Source organism: Patagioenas fasciata, chromosome 4 (genome assembly GCF_037038585.1).
Source record: "Patagioenas fasciata isolate bPatFas1 chromosome 4, bPatFas1.hap1, whole genome shotgun sequence".
Taxonomy (NCBI): domain Eukaryota; kingdom Metazoa; phylum Chordata; class Aves; order Columbiformes; family Columbidae; genus Patagioenas; species Patagioenas fasciata.
Window position 1 is genome coordinate 58168347 of NC_092523.1, and position 15430 is coordinate 58183776.

Here is a 15430-nt window from a genome sequence, read left to right on the forward strand (position 1 = left end):
TCTGGGCTCCTCAGTTCAAGAAGCACAGAGAACTGCTGGGGTGAGTCCAGCGCAGGGCAACAAAGATGATTAAGGGAGTGGAGCATCTCCCTTATGAGGAAAGGCTGAGGGAGCTGGGTCTCTTTAGTTTGGAGACGAGGAGACTGAGGGGTGACCTCATTAATGTTTATAAATATGTAAAGAGTGAGTGTCACAACGATGGAGCCGGGCTCTTCTCGGTGACAACCAATGACAGGACAAGGGTTAAGGGATACAAACAGGAACACAAGAAATTCCACTTAAATTTGAGAAGAAACTTCTTCTCAGTGAGGGTAACAGAGCACTGGAACAGGCTGCCCAGGGGAGTTGTGGAGTCTCCTACTCTGGAGACATTCAAAACCCACATGGACACATTCCTGTGTAGCCTCATCTAGGTGTTCCTGCTCAGACAGGGGGATTGGACTGGATGATCTTTAGAGTTCCCTTCCAATCCCTAATAACATTCTGTGATTCTGTGACCACAGACATCTTGTCTGGAGGACACCACAGCGTAACAGGTGGGATCAGAACTGTCTGTGATCCTCACAGTGTTTTTGTCACTACTGGTGCTTAATCTTGGACTTCTTAGGGTATGTAGCAGAAGTTGCCATCGTCACAGTTTAAAAGAAGGTTTGTGTAACATAGCCAATACAGAGATCCTGCTTTTGCAGAGCTTCAGGTATTTCAAGGGATCAGATAGTATTTCTGTGCTGGCAATAAAACATCACCCCATCTTCTTTTCTAGAGCTCAAGGAGCCTGTGGGACAGATCGTTTGTACTGATAAAGGCATTCTGGCAGTTGAACAGAATAAGGTTCTCATCCCACCTACGTGGAATAAAACTTTTGCTTGGGGCTATGCAGACCTCAGCTGTAGACTGGGTACCTACGAGTCAGACAAGGTTTGTAATCTGAAATTTGTTTCAGTGCTGAATTTAACAAAAGCAATTAGTATGCAGTAGTGAAAAAATCTAGCAATTGAAATTTATTTCACATGTGAATTAAATAATCTTTGCTTGTATTGCATATGTTTTATTGCTCCCTATCTGGTGGTCTTCATCAGAAGGCTGGCAGGATTGCATAAACCCATTAATAATTTTTTTTACCAGGTCCACAAAGCATGAATCAATTAAGTATCTGCAGCTAAAGCTCATCTCTCGTGTTCTCTTGGGAGGCATCCTATGGCAGAGGCTGGAGTTGCTTCTGTTTGAGGAAAAAGTACTTAAGGGATAGCAGCAGCAATATCTTAGTTACTTAATGGTCCAGCATCCAGGGTGGCACTCAGGTTTTTATTTTTCTCCTGCCAAACACTAATCCTGTGAGTAATTCTTCTTTGTTCTCTTTATTTTTAGGCCGTAATTGTTTATGAATGTTTGTCAGAATGGGGTCAGATACTGTGTGCCATTTGTCCCAACCCAAAACTAGTGATCACTGGAGGAACGAGCACAGCGGTGTGTGTGTGGGAAATGGGCCTCTCCAAAGAAAAAGCTAAAGCCCTCACACTGAAACAGGTAAAATGCAATAAAGATGCCTTTTATGTAAATTATGTTCCAAGATCAAAGGAGTTATGAAAGGGGTATTTGCTCACATAATAAGTTTTGAAACCTTGAGTCCAGCAGACCTTTTTTTGAGCACTGGGTAGTCAAGGTACTGATCTACTTCTAGAGTAGGTGAAATGCATCTTTAAAATTGCGTAATTTTTTAGGATAGTTGATCACCAGGAGCTTTTTGGAGTGATGGAAGATTTAGTAGTGATGTTAACAAAATTATACAGATGTGTTTTGTGAAATCATCTGCTTTATTGTTCTGTGTAAAATACCCCCATCTGAAAACTGTCAGGGAGGGCAGCGAAGGAGGCTGTCTTAAAAGTTCATTTTCCTTTTTTCAGTTTTTAAAATACTTTTTTCTTGAAAAGTTTCGTATTTATATATATATATATATGTACACACACACACACACACACACACACACACGTCTGCATAAAACTTTGCACTTTCTGGCAGTGATGTTGGTGGAGCAGAGTATACTTTTTCAGGATCACCTTACATTGTTTTTGCTTTCTTAATTCAAAACACCAACTTTTTGTTTCTGCTCATTTGTTAAATTAAAAAAAAAACAACCACCACCTCAGAATATTCTGGAAATATATGTCATTGTTGTAGGTAATTGTGTTGTGTGACTGTTCCTGTTAGCATCTTAATAACAGGACTTTTTAAGCTTCAACTCAAACTTAAGAGAATAAATTCAGAGAATTATTCAATAACTTCCCTTTTGCAGTCTCCAACAACTATTCAAAGCTGGTTTTCCAAAGTGTTTTATTTAAGAACAGTGCAAGATAAAACACTGTATCTTGAATTTTAGGGTTAGCTTATTGAGGGCCATTTACTGTACTTTAGTCAGTGATTTCTAACTGAGTAAGATGCAGTAATCTGACTATATTCCAGACTCCTGTTCCAATGGTTCGGTTAAGCCCAAAATGTAAAAGCAGGGTTTAATAAAAACAGATGTTTGCAAATTTCTCCTCCTTCCAATTAACTTTGCCTCTTTGGTTACAACTGTTTCTTGTCTCTTATAGCATTTCTCAAACCTCCACAGAAGTTTATATAGGAGCTATTTTATATGTACAAAATATTTCTGTTTTCAGAATGTAATTTCAGGTGAAGTCTGAATAGGCTACTGATGCAGGTGGAGGGTGCAGAATGGGCTGGAAATTTGTTTAATTGGTTTTGGGGGTTTTGTTTGGTTTTAGTTTTTTGTTTGTTTTAGAGTAGAAGGCTATATATCATAGACCCTTGAAATGTGGTTTTGTGAGAGTATTTTAAATGGAAAAAATATTACTCATCATTTTCAGTTATGTAAATAGTTTCCAACTGAATACTCTAAGTCAGTTGCATCTTCTGATATAGGATAATCATGTTTACGTTATCTGAATCTTTTCAGGTAAGCAGGTTTAATGTAGTGATTTTTGTACTCTCTCCTGATTGCAGCTTTTTCCTTCTCGCTTTCGTTTTGCAGGCGTTACTGGGTCATACTGACACTGTGACATGCTTGACAGCGTCGCTTGCTTATCACATAATTGTGAGTGGATCACGGGATCGCACCTGTATCATCTGGGATTTGAATAAACTCTCTTTTTTAACACAGCTTCGAGGTCACAGGGCTCCAGTTTCAGCACTGTGTATAAATGAATTAACGGTAAGAGTCAAATACCCCTCACCAACATGCTGTGGGAACAGTAGCAAGAGTCAGAAGTTGTTAAACCGAAGGAAAGCAAACTAAGCTCTTCTGTTGGTTTGGGAAAACTTGTATAATTATTCTAAAAAACTAATTAGCTAGTTAAGGAATAATTTGCATGTTTTGTCCAGAGATACACGTGGGTCTATTCCATGCAGAGGAGCTTGGGCTCAGAAGGGCTTATTAAAGGTGCTGGCAGCAGTGTAGCTAGTGCAGTATTCATAGTGGGCTGTCAAGCCTGCCACAGGAGCTGGGAAAAGATTTTGATGTGTGACCTTGAGTGACTTCTGTCCTCTTACACTTAATTTAAAGGGAGCAGAAAATACCTTGGATGAAAAACTGTAGTGACAGTTGTAGCAGGAACAAACAAATCCTAAGAGCTTGTGTCCCTGGTGGTCCTGTAAGAGACAGGTTGCCGTTTATCCCGCTCCCATGCACATCAAAGCATTTTATCTGAGTTGAAACTTCGTGTAATTAGTCCATCAGGGCTGGATATACCATGTTGCAACAGAAACAGATGTAGTGGTTGAAACCAGGACAAAGCAGGGCTGTAACGCAAGGAGCGTGTAGCAAGGGGCACAGTTTACTACCTGACAGTAGTCTGGTGGTTGTAGTGTTGCCAGTGTTTTAGATTGCAACTCCTGTTTCCTCTCTATACCAGTTTCGACCATCTCTTGCTCTTTTCCTGAAAAGGAAGCATGTGAAATTTAAGGTGGTACATGTTTGTGAAAAAGGGTCAACGTGAGCACGGTCTTTGAAAACTGAGAAGAAAAAGTACTGAAAAAAAAACGTTGAATTGTTACGCTGTGAGAAATAGAGGAATTGGTCTACTCATTGTATGCCCTAAATACAACAAATAGGTTACTACAAAGTCTGGTTTTCTATAGACAATTTTTTAATATGCATATCATCCTCAAGAATTGTTTAGTTGGCCGAGCTCAGCTTGAATAGAATTCCTGAAAAGTGCCAACTTTAGTGCTGAACTTGGTTTATGAATGAACTTGCCTTATATTTTTGCTAAAGAAACCCGAGGTTTGTATTGAAATATGAAGGTGTTATTTGTCTTTGCAGGGGGATATTGTATCGTGTGCTGGCACTTACATCCATGTGTGGAGCATTAATGGCAGCCCTACCGCAAGCGTGAACACTTTCACTGGCCGGAGCCAGCAAATCATGTGTTGCTTTGTGTCAGAGATGAATGAGTGGGATACCCAGAACGTCATAGTAACGGGACATTCTGATGGAGTTGTCCGGGTAAGTACCAGGAATCGCTGCTTGGAAAAAATTGTACATTGTAGTAGCAGCAGTTAAACGGGTCATATCTATCCAACACAGTGTCCTGCCTGGTACCAAAAGCAGTCCTGCTACACTTGGGTGCGATTAGTCCTGCAGGGAGGAGTCCAGGTTGGGCAGATGCCACAGACTGCTTTTGCTGCTGGAGACAGCTGTGCCATTTCTGCACAAGGTGGTGTGCTGTACCCTGTCCACAAGTTAAACGGACACTGGAGATTCATGAAAAACACTTTCAGTGAGCTGACATTCCTGTGCAGTCTTTCTCCTTTCTTCTTTTTGATGCCCTCGTTGTGATGTGGTAACTAGCAATAGCAGCATATGTTTCCCTTCGTGCTCTATTTTGGTCCCTTTTCGGTCACCAGCTTTTATGCCTGGAGACTGTAGATTTCATACGCCGTTTTTGTTCTACGCACCTTGACGCAATTCATTTTGCTGCCTAGGCAGAAAAGAGGAACTTAGTGGCGTGTCTGGTCACTGCAAGTCTAACCTCATTTTCAGTACTCTGCTGCATGCAGTCCTGGGTCTGCCTTAACCAGAGTCTGCTGGTCAGATTGCTATGTGGAGTGCATTTTTTTTCATTTCAACAGCTAAGTTGTTAAATAACAGCACAAGACTTGTTCACTTGTGATTCAGGTGTGAACACAGATGTACTCTAATAGTGTATAGCCCCTGAAAACAGGGGTTAGAATTGAAATGTGACCTGCTTCTCATGCTACCAGTGCAGATGTACAGTTCTAATAAGTTATTTTAACTCTAGAATTAGCTCAGAAGAAAGCTTAAGAGTTCAGTATGTGCCAGTTTGCTTATGCCTTGTCCCTCCAGTTCTGGCGGATGGAGTTTTTGCAAGTACCAGAAACACCAGCTCCAGAGCCAGTGGAGATGCTGGAAATGCAAGAGGATTGTCAGGAAGCACAAATAGGTATGTATCCTCACAAGTGCTTTGTATTTGCCTTTTACCTGATCTTCGCTATACATAGGTAAAATCCTATACAGTGCAGGATGGATGGATGGACAGGGATTCTGTCTCAAAATACAAGAGACATCCAATAGCCATAATAAATAGAGCATCTGAGTGCTTTGTTTGCCACTGTGCTGATGATAGTTTCATATTGCTATGAGTAGGGAAAAATCATGCCTGTCATAGCTCCTTTTGTGTGAAGACTGAACTTTTCTGTGTGTGATTGCTTCTGTTGTTGGTGAACCAGATGGATGCTACTATTGTCCAAGGCTAGATATTTTTTAATTTTGAAATTGAATTATAGCATAACAGCAGAGTTTGAAAACTGATGGAACAGCATGCTGTTTCGACAAGCAGTGCTGGCCACATAATTTTCCCCTGTCAGAAGAATGTGGCCCATGCCTGATGGTTGGTTCTTTTAGCCATCTCATCTTCCTCTCACCCTCTTCATGTTGAAGATATGATCTGGACTTGGATCTGGCTCGCATGGTACTCATTAGTAATTATTATATAAAAACAGCTCATTTTTTCAGATTCACTAGGAATAGAAATATCTTCAGCGGTTGCTTTTTTATATTAACAGAATCTGTTATTAACAAATCTGCATCATGTTTCTCAGCCAGTGTTTCAACAGCACTGACTGCTTACTTGTGCAAGTTTTTCTACAAGGCAGCAAGATTTGGTTTTGCTAACTTGAGTGTTTTTGAAAATTTTACTCATTGTTTCTATCACAACCTACTAAGACGGACTATTGTAGCTAAGGAGTGCTGTTTTCTGATGGACCAGCGCAAAAAAAAAAAAAAAAGAAGAGCAGTATGATTCCTGCTGGTATTTAAAATGGCAGCAGCTGAATCTCTGCAAAGGCTTTGAGATGCCTACATGCAGGTTTCCCTCTGGTCGTGCTTTAGTGGTACCTGTTGGGTTGTAGGTATCACAGGAGAATGGGGAAAAAAACTCAGGCTATAAGCAGTCTTGCTCACAATGTCCTCTCTCCTGTTGCACGAATCCAGGGCAGGAAGCCCACGAAGAGGACAGCAGTGACTCTGAGGCAGATGATCCATGCTTAGGCCAGGACACAAAACTGCAGGAGAGCCAGAGTCAACCGAGCAGCACGAGCCACAGGCCGAGGTCATCATCGAACAGAGCAACGGCAGCATGGTCGGCAGACAGCGGCTCTGATGACTCCAGGCGTTGGTCAGACCAGCTCAGCTTGGATGAGAAAGATGGCTTCATCTTTGTCAATTATTCTGAGGGACAAGCCAAAATGCATCCCCACGCTCAGGTTAACCATCCGCACCCCAGCTATGCTGAAGCACGGCACTACAGCAAGCTTAAACCAGGTAAAAGACATTGGGCATGCTTCCCCTTGTCAGATAAATGTGCTCTCAGCACTGACCCATAAGGCAGTCTGTCTCTGCATCTTTGAGCAGGATTGGCTGATAAATTCCAAAATGGTCAGTGAAGAGAAAAATTTGTGTGCGAAGGTTGCGTGTTGTTCAAGGTTTCCTGAGAAGCTGTAATTGGTTTACCCTGGCTGGTAGCTAAGCCACTTGCTTGCCACAAACACCACAACCCTCTGGAGTGGGATGGTGGAAATAATAGGAAGGGCAGAAGCAAGGGAACTCCTGAGTCAAGATAAGGATAGAATAGAAGGAAAGAGGAAGACAAAACAACACAGATGATGCAAAGGCCATCACTCGTCACCTCCTGCAAGGAGACTAATGACCAACCAGTCTCTGAGCAGACAGCTGCCTTCCCCAAAACCCTCCCTCCTCTCAGTGTTATTGCTGAGCAAGATGTTATATGGTGTGGAATACCTCTTTGGTCAGTTTGAGTCAGCTGTCCAGCTTTTTTTTAAAAACAAAAAACAAACAAAATAAAATTTAAAAAAAAAAAAAACTATCCCAGTCCTGTCAGGCTTTGGTACAGGGCTTCCTGGTGTTTGTTACTTTCATTGTCTGCAACTCCCAGCTGGACTGAGAGAAATTGGAGGCTCTTTGTGTTATTTTATATCCTCTCCTTTCTTACATGTATTGGGGAGTAATTGAAAATGTGTTTGCACCTGAGTGAAACGTGAGTCATAGAGAGTTATCTCTGGAAGGAGATAAGGATTTTTCTTTTTAGCAAGTCACACATACAGATATGTTAGGGGAGGAAGGAACAAAAATGAGAACAAGTAAATTTGCTTTTTTCCTTCACTGACTTCCATCTTATTTCTAGGATACAGATGGGAGCGTCAGTTGGTGTTTAGAAGCAAACTAACTATGCACACGGCGTTTGATCGCAAAGACAACGCACATCCAGCAGAAATCACCGCACTTGGCATCTCTAAGTGAGTAGCTTGCAAGCGATTGCTTAAAATATTTTTTCAGTGTTGTCAGTGGGATGCAGTACAAACCAGCTGTTGTTCTTTGCATATATAATGCTGTTCAGAGCAGCCTTGTTCAAGGACTGAGATTAAAAAATACTAAAATAAGTAGACTTGTTCAGCTGCCTTGTGTTTATGTATAGTGTTGTTACAGCTCCATTTCTTAGTCAGACCAGCCTAATTTGCACATTGCTTACTATGCCAGTAGTATAACATCACAACATGTTCTGACATGTAAAATCAGTCATCAATATCTGTACATTAATGTGCCAGAGCTGTTGCAGGAATGCTTTTTTCTTTTTTTTCTTGCAGAGATCACAGCAGAATTCTTATCGGGGATGGCCGAGGCAGAGTGTTCAGCTGGTCCGTAAGCGATCAGCCTGGCCGATCTGCAGCTGACCACTGGGTGAAGGACGAGGGGGGAGACAGCTGTTCAGGCTGCGCAGTCCGGTTTTCGCTCACTGAGAGGCGTCACCATTGCAGGAACTGCGGACAGCTCTTCTGCCAGAAGTAAGTCTGCAACATTCTCCTTTGGGCTCTTTCCTATACTGAATTTCAGGCTAGGTAAAGCTGTTCCATACCACAGAACTCAGCTAAAAGACTGAGGTTTTCCACTCCCTTGCCAAAACAGAACTGATGAAGAAAAAACATCAGTGCTCTCAAAATTTCCAGAGAGGAATTAGAAAAGACAGACCAGCCCCTGTATAAATCCAGTTGACAAGAGAGGTATCAGCAGTGAATGAAACATGCTTGCAGTTTTGAAACCTCCCCGTCGCCCATCTGGGAAAACAAATGCTTGAATTCTAGACAAATGAATTTAGCAAAGGAAAAAAAAAATCAAAAACAGCAAAAAGAAACTTCTGCAAGTAGTTGTTCTTGTCAGTCTACAAGCAACCTGGTCAAAGTGTAAACTGTGTGCAGGACTGTAAGGGTGCTGATTTAGAAGCCAGTAGCATGCAGCCTCAGACAGGAATGTGTATGACAGAGAGGGTGTACGTGAGCTCTCCCCTACTCAGGAATTGAGGTGGGAGTCTCTTCTCTGGTCCACTGTGTCAGAGGTGGTGTTTCTAGTTTTATCTCTGTGGCTATACTTCGAGTCTAAATTGGTGATGACAGCTCTTTTTAAGCTGCCTCTCATGCAGTCATTGCATTGGATCTGTGGTGATCATACCAGTTAAATTCTGTTTCTGCCAGACTGCATGACTCTGTCGTAAGTTTGGAAATTTTCCAGGATTGGAAGTCATGATGATAATGGCCGGGTTGGGAGAGGACCAGTATTCACAGCAATGTTTGTTTTTTCTCCACAGGTGCAGTCGGTTTCAGTCCGAAATCAAGCGCCTAAAGATTTCATCACCGGTCAGAGTCTGCCAGAACTGCTTCTACAACCTGCAGCATGAGCGGGGTTCAGAGGAGGGGCCCAGGAATTGATGTGGGTCCTGACAAACAGAGACCCTGTCCAGCCCCACCATCACTCCAAGAACCAGTGAGAGTATTGTGAAGTGATTGGAAGGGATTGGAATATTGTCTGTTTACACTTAAGTTTATACTGAGTTTTAAGCACTAAAAGTGAAAAGGGATCATTGCCTTGTGTCGACGGAAGGTAAATGAGGCTAACAGCATAATTAAGTGAAGAGCAAGGCCCAGGAAGATATGATTGATAACAACAAATTCAATAGATTGAACTGTCAACACCTAAACCTATGTTGACGTGGCTATAGAGAAAATCCTCACTTATCCTAAAGACCAGTTCTTGTCTTGTTTTTGTAGAGGTAGTCATCTTTATCGGGGGGAGGGGGAGGGGAAGGCTTTTTAGAAGATAGTTGTAAATCTGCCTTCTTCGCAAGCAACTGTGTATATTGTAAATAGGTATAATGGCCTTTTTATCTCAATATGAACTTAACTGCCTGTTACATGGGACTTCAGATTAACCACTATACTTTGTGTGGCATCTTTATCTCATCTATCAATTTAAATACGAATGTTTAAAAAAAAAACCAACAACAAAAAATACAAAAAAGGAGAAAACTCGAAGGCATTATGCATATTTCTGTTAAAAATCCAATCTATGCATGTTTGTTCTTTCAGTTGCCCACAGTATCTTAATTTATGTAAGGCTATTCATAGAATTACATGGATTTTTTTCAAAAGAAAACATTTTTGAGAATAGGACTTGGAGTATTTTATTCTAGCTGTAAGATAACCAGGAACTAAATTGTACGCTTGTGTTGCATTTTATACCAAACTATTTACCACCTCAGTGTTGTTCGTATTTAATAAGGCCTCTTTTATACATATATCAGAGCTGCAGTTTTGTTAATTACTTAATGTTCATTAGCAGCTGATTCATGCAGTGCAAGAACCAGCTTTTACCTTCTTTAGTCAATAGCAATTGGCTTGCATATAGGTACAAAACAAATTCCTTGTGCAGAAAATGTAACCGCTGTTGTCCTGTAGCTTGTTTGCAAAAAAACTTTTGGAACAACGTAGGAATTGCTCTAGAACAGGGTGATTTTAGCCATGTCAGAAATGCTTCAGCACCTGACATCAACATGAGGACAGCAGATTTCCATTATGACTTTTAAGTTCCAATATGAATTTAATTGCAGTATTTTTTTACTACTCTGTCATTAATTTTGCACTACATGTGGGATGAAGTAGAAACACTGATATCCACTGGGATTGGAAGACGTACATTGGAATAGGCCCATGGACTTAATTTTATGAGTGAGGTCTTGCCAGTGGGTTTTTGGTTAGGGAGGGGGGAGAGGGGTGGGCTGGTGTTTGTTTGGTTTTTTTAATGTATGTGTATATATTTTGTAAATGGCTGACAAACTGATCTAGATCTAGGCATATTCACAATGATTCTTTTAAATAATGGTAAGGATACAACACAAACCAAGAGGAGACAGGAGGCCCCACTTTTGCTCTGCTAGTACTTCTGTGAGTGTCCCTTGGAATGATTTGGGCAGACTCTGGCCCTGGAACAGCAAATGGTTAAAAGGGACACAGTTGTTGGAATTGTGCCATCAAAAATGCCAGATACTCTTTGGTGGTGTGAGCTCCTTCCAGAGGGTCCTTGGCACTGCAGGAGGCACATCCATCTTCTCTTGATTTGAGCTTCTAGCAGTGAATAATTTGTTAATCCTGACCACCTACTATTTACCCTGATATCACATGTTTATGCACTGAAGGTTAAATATGTATTTTGATAAATGTTTGTTTATTATGTATGTGCTGGTCTGTAAAATGAGACTAATTCCCGTTTCGGTATGTATACTAGGTCCCCAAATGAGCAGAAGGGCTTCTCTTAGAGCCCTTGCACACTGTTGACTAAATGCAGGTTTGTTGAGATTAGCTGACCCAAATAGATCCCTTTGGATCCAAAGAGTGGATAGCTTATGGCTACCCTGACAGATGTCCCAAAAAAAACAAGAGGTCCTCGATAAGCATGTGTGGAGCACTGGAATTTGTGTTCAAGCTGTTTTCTCTAATGTTGCCTTGACCCTTCCCAAAATGATGCAAAACCAGCACAGTTCAGAAGGCAGGCTAGTGGCCTTAACATTTTTGGTTTGAAGAAAAGGCTGTTTTAACAACTCTTAAATGCCTTTGAGTCCACAGAGTTTTATTCCCCTTGCCTCCAGATTTCAAACCAAAACCAAATTTAAGGAAGTCTTCTTTTCCACAGACTGGAACTTGTACAGCCACATAATTAAACCCTAATAAAAACAAGGTTTATAACAGTAACACTGATATAACCTGAACACTGAAGCAAACGTTTGGCATGTAGTACTAATGCGGGGTCATGAAGACAGTGGGCTGCCAGTGACTGTGTTCAGCTACAGAAGCACATCATATGGGTGTAGTTCTATGCTTTCAATGTTTGGCAGCATACTAAAAAATTCAAGGTTGTTGTTCCTTCCAAATTCTGCAGTGTAGAAGTTAGTCCAAATTTACATTTTGCAAACCGGTCACCACAGCCCTCAGACTTAATTCTTCAGTTGTGCTGCTCCAAAAACCACGTTCTTGCTTGCAGGAGGTGAAGGGAAGAAAACACCTGCTCATGTTTCCTCTGGCAGCTGGTGCTGTGGGCAACTGTTTTGTTCACTTGGGAGTGTTTACCTTTTTTTTTTTTTAATTTCGTTCACGCTTCTAATGCAAATACCTGCTTTGTTTTCCATGTAACAATCCGTTGAGCAAAATATACTCATGTACACTAACATTAATAGACTGTATTCTCTGCAAGTACCTCACATGTCTTCTCCTGCCTTGTTCTTTGTAGTATACTTATTCATGTACTCCTAACATTCGTATGTAGTGTGCAACTGTAATGTCATGCTTATGAGAGTTGGTTGGCTGCCCCCAGCTGACATTCATCAGTTCAATAGCAAAACACTTTAGATAAGTTATTTTGCACTTTCTTATGTATAAAATTGGTAGAAACTTATATTTGCTTTGTATCATTTAAAGACTCCTTTTGTTTCAGTAAATGAACTGTGTATAAAATATTTATGCAGTTAAAACTGTTTTTAGAAAGTATTTTTAATTTCAGCAAGTTTGGTTACTTGTTGCATGACTATTAACACAGCTGACTTTTTGTGTCAGTACAATGTATATTTTTTTGTCCTGTTATTAACTTGTAAGCCCTAGTTAAATGGCCATTTATTTGTACAGCATCAGGAGTAAATTGAAGATAACTGGCTAAGACTGGAGTGTGGAATTTTGTACTATATTGCAGAATCCAATATCTGTTTTTTGGTGGTTACGTAAAAGGCCTGACGATTTACTATCTAGTGTGCAATCTGTGATATCTGAATGTTCAATGTATATTTGTCTCCAATGCAAAAAGGTAGAGTAACACAATTACAACAATACATGATTAAATGCAATAGTTCAGGTACTGAAGTATTTTTTTTCATTTCAAATAAATACCTGCTATTTACCACCAAAAAGCTGTTTTGCATTTGTTGGAAAGATGCAACATTTGCAGCTGAATAAACATTTTTAACATGGGAGTGGTGACTAATGAGTAACATGTTTCTATATTGTTAAGAGGAGTAAATTTCTGTTACTTGTTACGGTCCTGCTTCCTGGACATGAGTATATTCCTCCACCATGAGGCAGTGTGAAATCACTTCTCTTTGTTGATTCTCTTTTCTTTTAGAAGTGTCATGGTAGAGTTTGATGCCAGCAGAATTTGACAGTGTGTAGAAGAATAGGCTGTGCCAATATAGAGAAAGCAGACAGAAAAGAATGATTTAAGTCATGCTTGGTAGGGACAGTGGAAGAGGAGGAAGTATCAAAATGCAGTTTAAATCATCTTCCCCAAGGAGAGAATGACTGCTAGAGCAGAACTTGACCTTTTCTGGTGAGAAACAGCCTCAGATCTCCAATTGTTGAAATATTTTACTAATTCTTCAATCTGTTTTTATACCCTTTTCGAAGCTGGCAATGCTGAAGAATGTAGGTTTTCATGTTGGCAGTTAATTACTTGCTAACACTGGCAGGTGACAGTTTATCTCTTTACTAAATACCATGTTCTACCTACCATGTTCCTTGGCTGATGAGCACCAGAATTGATGTTGCATTGTTGGTGTTTGACAGTAAGTTATTTCTCTGGTTGTAGAAGAAAAGGAACTTCTACCAATGAACTTTACTGTCTGTGCTTTCTGTGTTTAACTCCTTCCATGAACTCTTTGGGGTTTGTAGCTATATTTAAGTGTGCTCTCAAGCAGTACTTATCAATAGAAGCAATTTTCATGGCCTTTCTAAGCCGTATCTTGGTTGTATAGTATTTGTAACATCCACTTTTCATAGGTTCAAGGATTTCCATATTTTACATCTTTCCATACACCGGAAAAAACTGTTGTCTTTAACCGCTATGAGGGAATTAGTGTATTTCTCAGCCTACCTGCAGACACTTGGCAGCATGTTATTCTGCCATCATGGAGCAGGTCACAAATGAACTTCGTCGAAGCACTTTGAGCCAGTAGAACCCCGCAGAGCGTGGGGTCTTGGATCTGGCCTTGCTGTGCACTCTTTGTGGGGAGAGGTGTCCTCCTAAGAGGAGCTCCAGGCTGCCTGTACAGCTGCATTGTTCGGTATTTCAACCTCTATTTTCTTCCTGGCAAAAAAATGAGTTAGTCGCCTTCTTTCATCTGTGCCATGTGAAGTTAGCGAACTTGTGCTTAACTAGGTGCAGCAGTTTGAACAATGCTAAGAACTCGGGATTAGCGTCATGTCCTGCCTATAGAGTACACTGGTCTGCACCGCTCGTGGAGTCTGACCAAGGGCATCGCTTGGCTTTGGGAAGGTGCGCCAGCCTTGGGGTGGTTTTGTGGCTCTCGTGTGCCCTCAGCACCCCCAATGTCCATGTGCTCCTCTCCACCTCTGCCAGCCTGTGGCGTATTCCAGAAACTCCGTTCCACAGGTCTCTGAGAAGCCCCGCTTGGTGAAACAAACAAACAAAAAAATTGATTACTCTTTGAGTTTTCGGAGTGGGCTGTGGAGCCAGGGGATGGGTGTCTGTCACCATTTATTGCAGGGTGATGAAAAACCGTGGCTGATACTCTCTATTAACCCCCCTGCTCTCCCCACTAAGGAAAGGTAATAGAAGGAAAAGGGGGGAGCCTTTCAAGGCAGCTCTGATGTCAGTGTTAGAGCTGTAAAATCCCCAGCAGGCATCACAGCAGCCAGCTCTGGAGTGAAAGGAGGCAGTTGGTGGGTGACGCAAGTGTGTCACTCTGGCTGCACTTGAGCTATCGCTGTGCAGAAGCACCTCTCGGGGCCAGGTGTTGAATTTAGCAGCTAAAACAAATGGCTGGGTCTTCAAATGCAGCTGCTGGGTGTGCCCTGGTGTTCACAGAAGGTCTGTAGCTGTCTGGGTTTGGGAGGGGGAGAGATCATTGCTGTCTACAACTACCTGAAAGAAGCTCGGAGCCTGGAGGGTGTTGGTCTCTTCTCCCAAGTACTAAGTGACAGGACAAGAAGAAATGGCCTCAAGTTGCTCCAGGGGGAGTTTAGATTGGATATTAAGAAAAAATTCTTCACGGAAAGGGCTGTCGGGCATTGGAACAGGCTGCCCAGGGAAGTGGTGGAGTCACCATCCCTGGAGGGGTTTAGAAGGCGTTTAGATGAGGTTCTTAGGGACATGGTTTAGCGCTCAAGTTCAGTTATGGTTGGACTTGATGATCCTGAGGGTCTCTTCCAACCGAAACAATTCCATGATTCTGTCATTCTATAAAAAAAAGTGCACCATTTTGTTCTGTGAGTGTCCCAGAGCTCAGCTGGTCATTAACAAACTTGTGTCCAATTTGCTGTGTGTGACTGAATTTTTTGATGTGTTGAGAGCCAAATCCTGTCCTGTTTTTGTGGGGGAGTTGGGTGACGTTGTGCTGGATGTGTGGCTGGCCTCAAAGGAAGAGAAATCTGTAAGAAATGGGACCAAAACTTGAACTGATTAGCATAAGTGCAATCGTGACCTTTGAAGGTCCCTTCCAACCTAAACTATTCTATTCCGTTCCTGCTCAGGAGCCCACCGCTGAGGCCCTCTGTGCCATGAAGC

The 15430-nt window shown here is 41.5% G+C and overlaps 1 protein-coding gene across 8 annotated transcripts in view; it reads left to right on the forward strand.

The window, feature by feature from the left end:
- WDFY3 (WD repeat and FYVE domain containing 3) overlaps positions 1–12818 on the forward strand; it is a 168462-nt gene extending 155644 nt beyond the window's left edge. For all 8 annotated transcript variants that reach the window (XM_071807984.1, XM_065837921.2, XM_071807979.1 and 5 more), the window contains 9 exons: positions 764–918; positions 1369–1527; positions 3032–3211; positions 4322–4504; positions 5366–5462; positions 6512–6841; positions 7722–7833; positions 8182–8379; positions 9177–12818. In XM_071807984.1, the coding sequence (XP_071664085.1) occupies positions 764–918; positions 1369–1527; positions 3032–3211; positions 4322–4504; positions 5366–5462; positions 6512–6841; positions 7722–7833; positions 8182–8379; positions 9177–9297 (1535 nt within the window). In that variant the 3' untranslated portion in view covers positions 9298–12818. The remainder of the gene's footprint in view (positions 1–763; positions 919–1368; positions 1528–3031; positions 3212–4321; positions 4505–5365; positions 5463–6511; positions 6842–7721; positions 7834–8181; positions 8380–9176) is intronic.
- The last annotated feature ends 2612 nt before the right edge of the window (positions 12819–15430 follow it).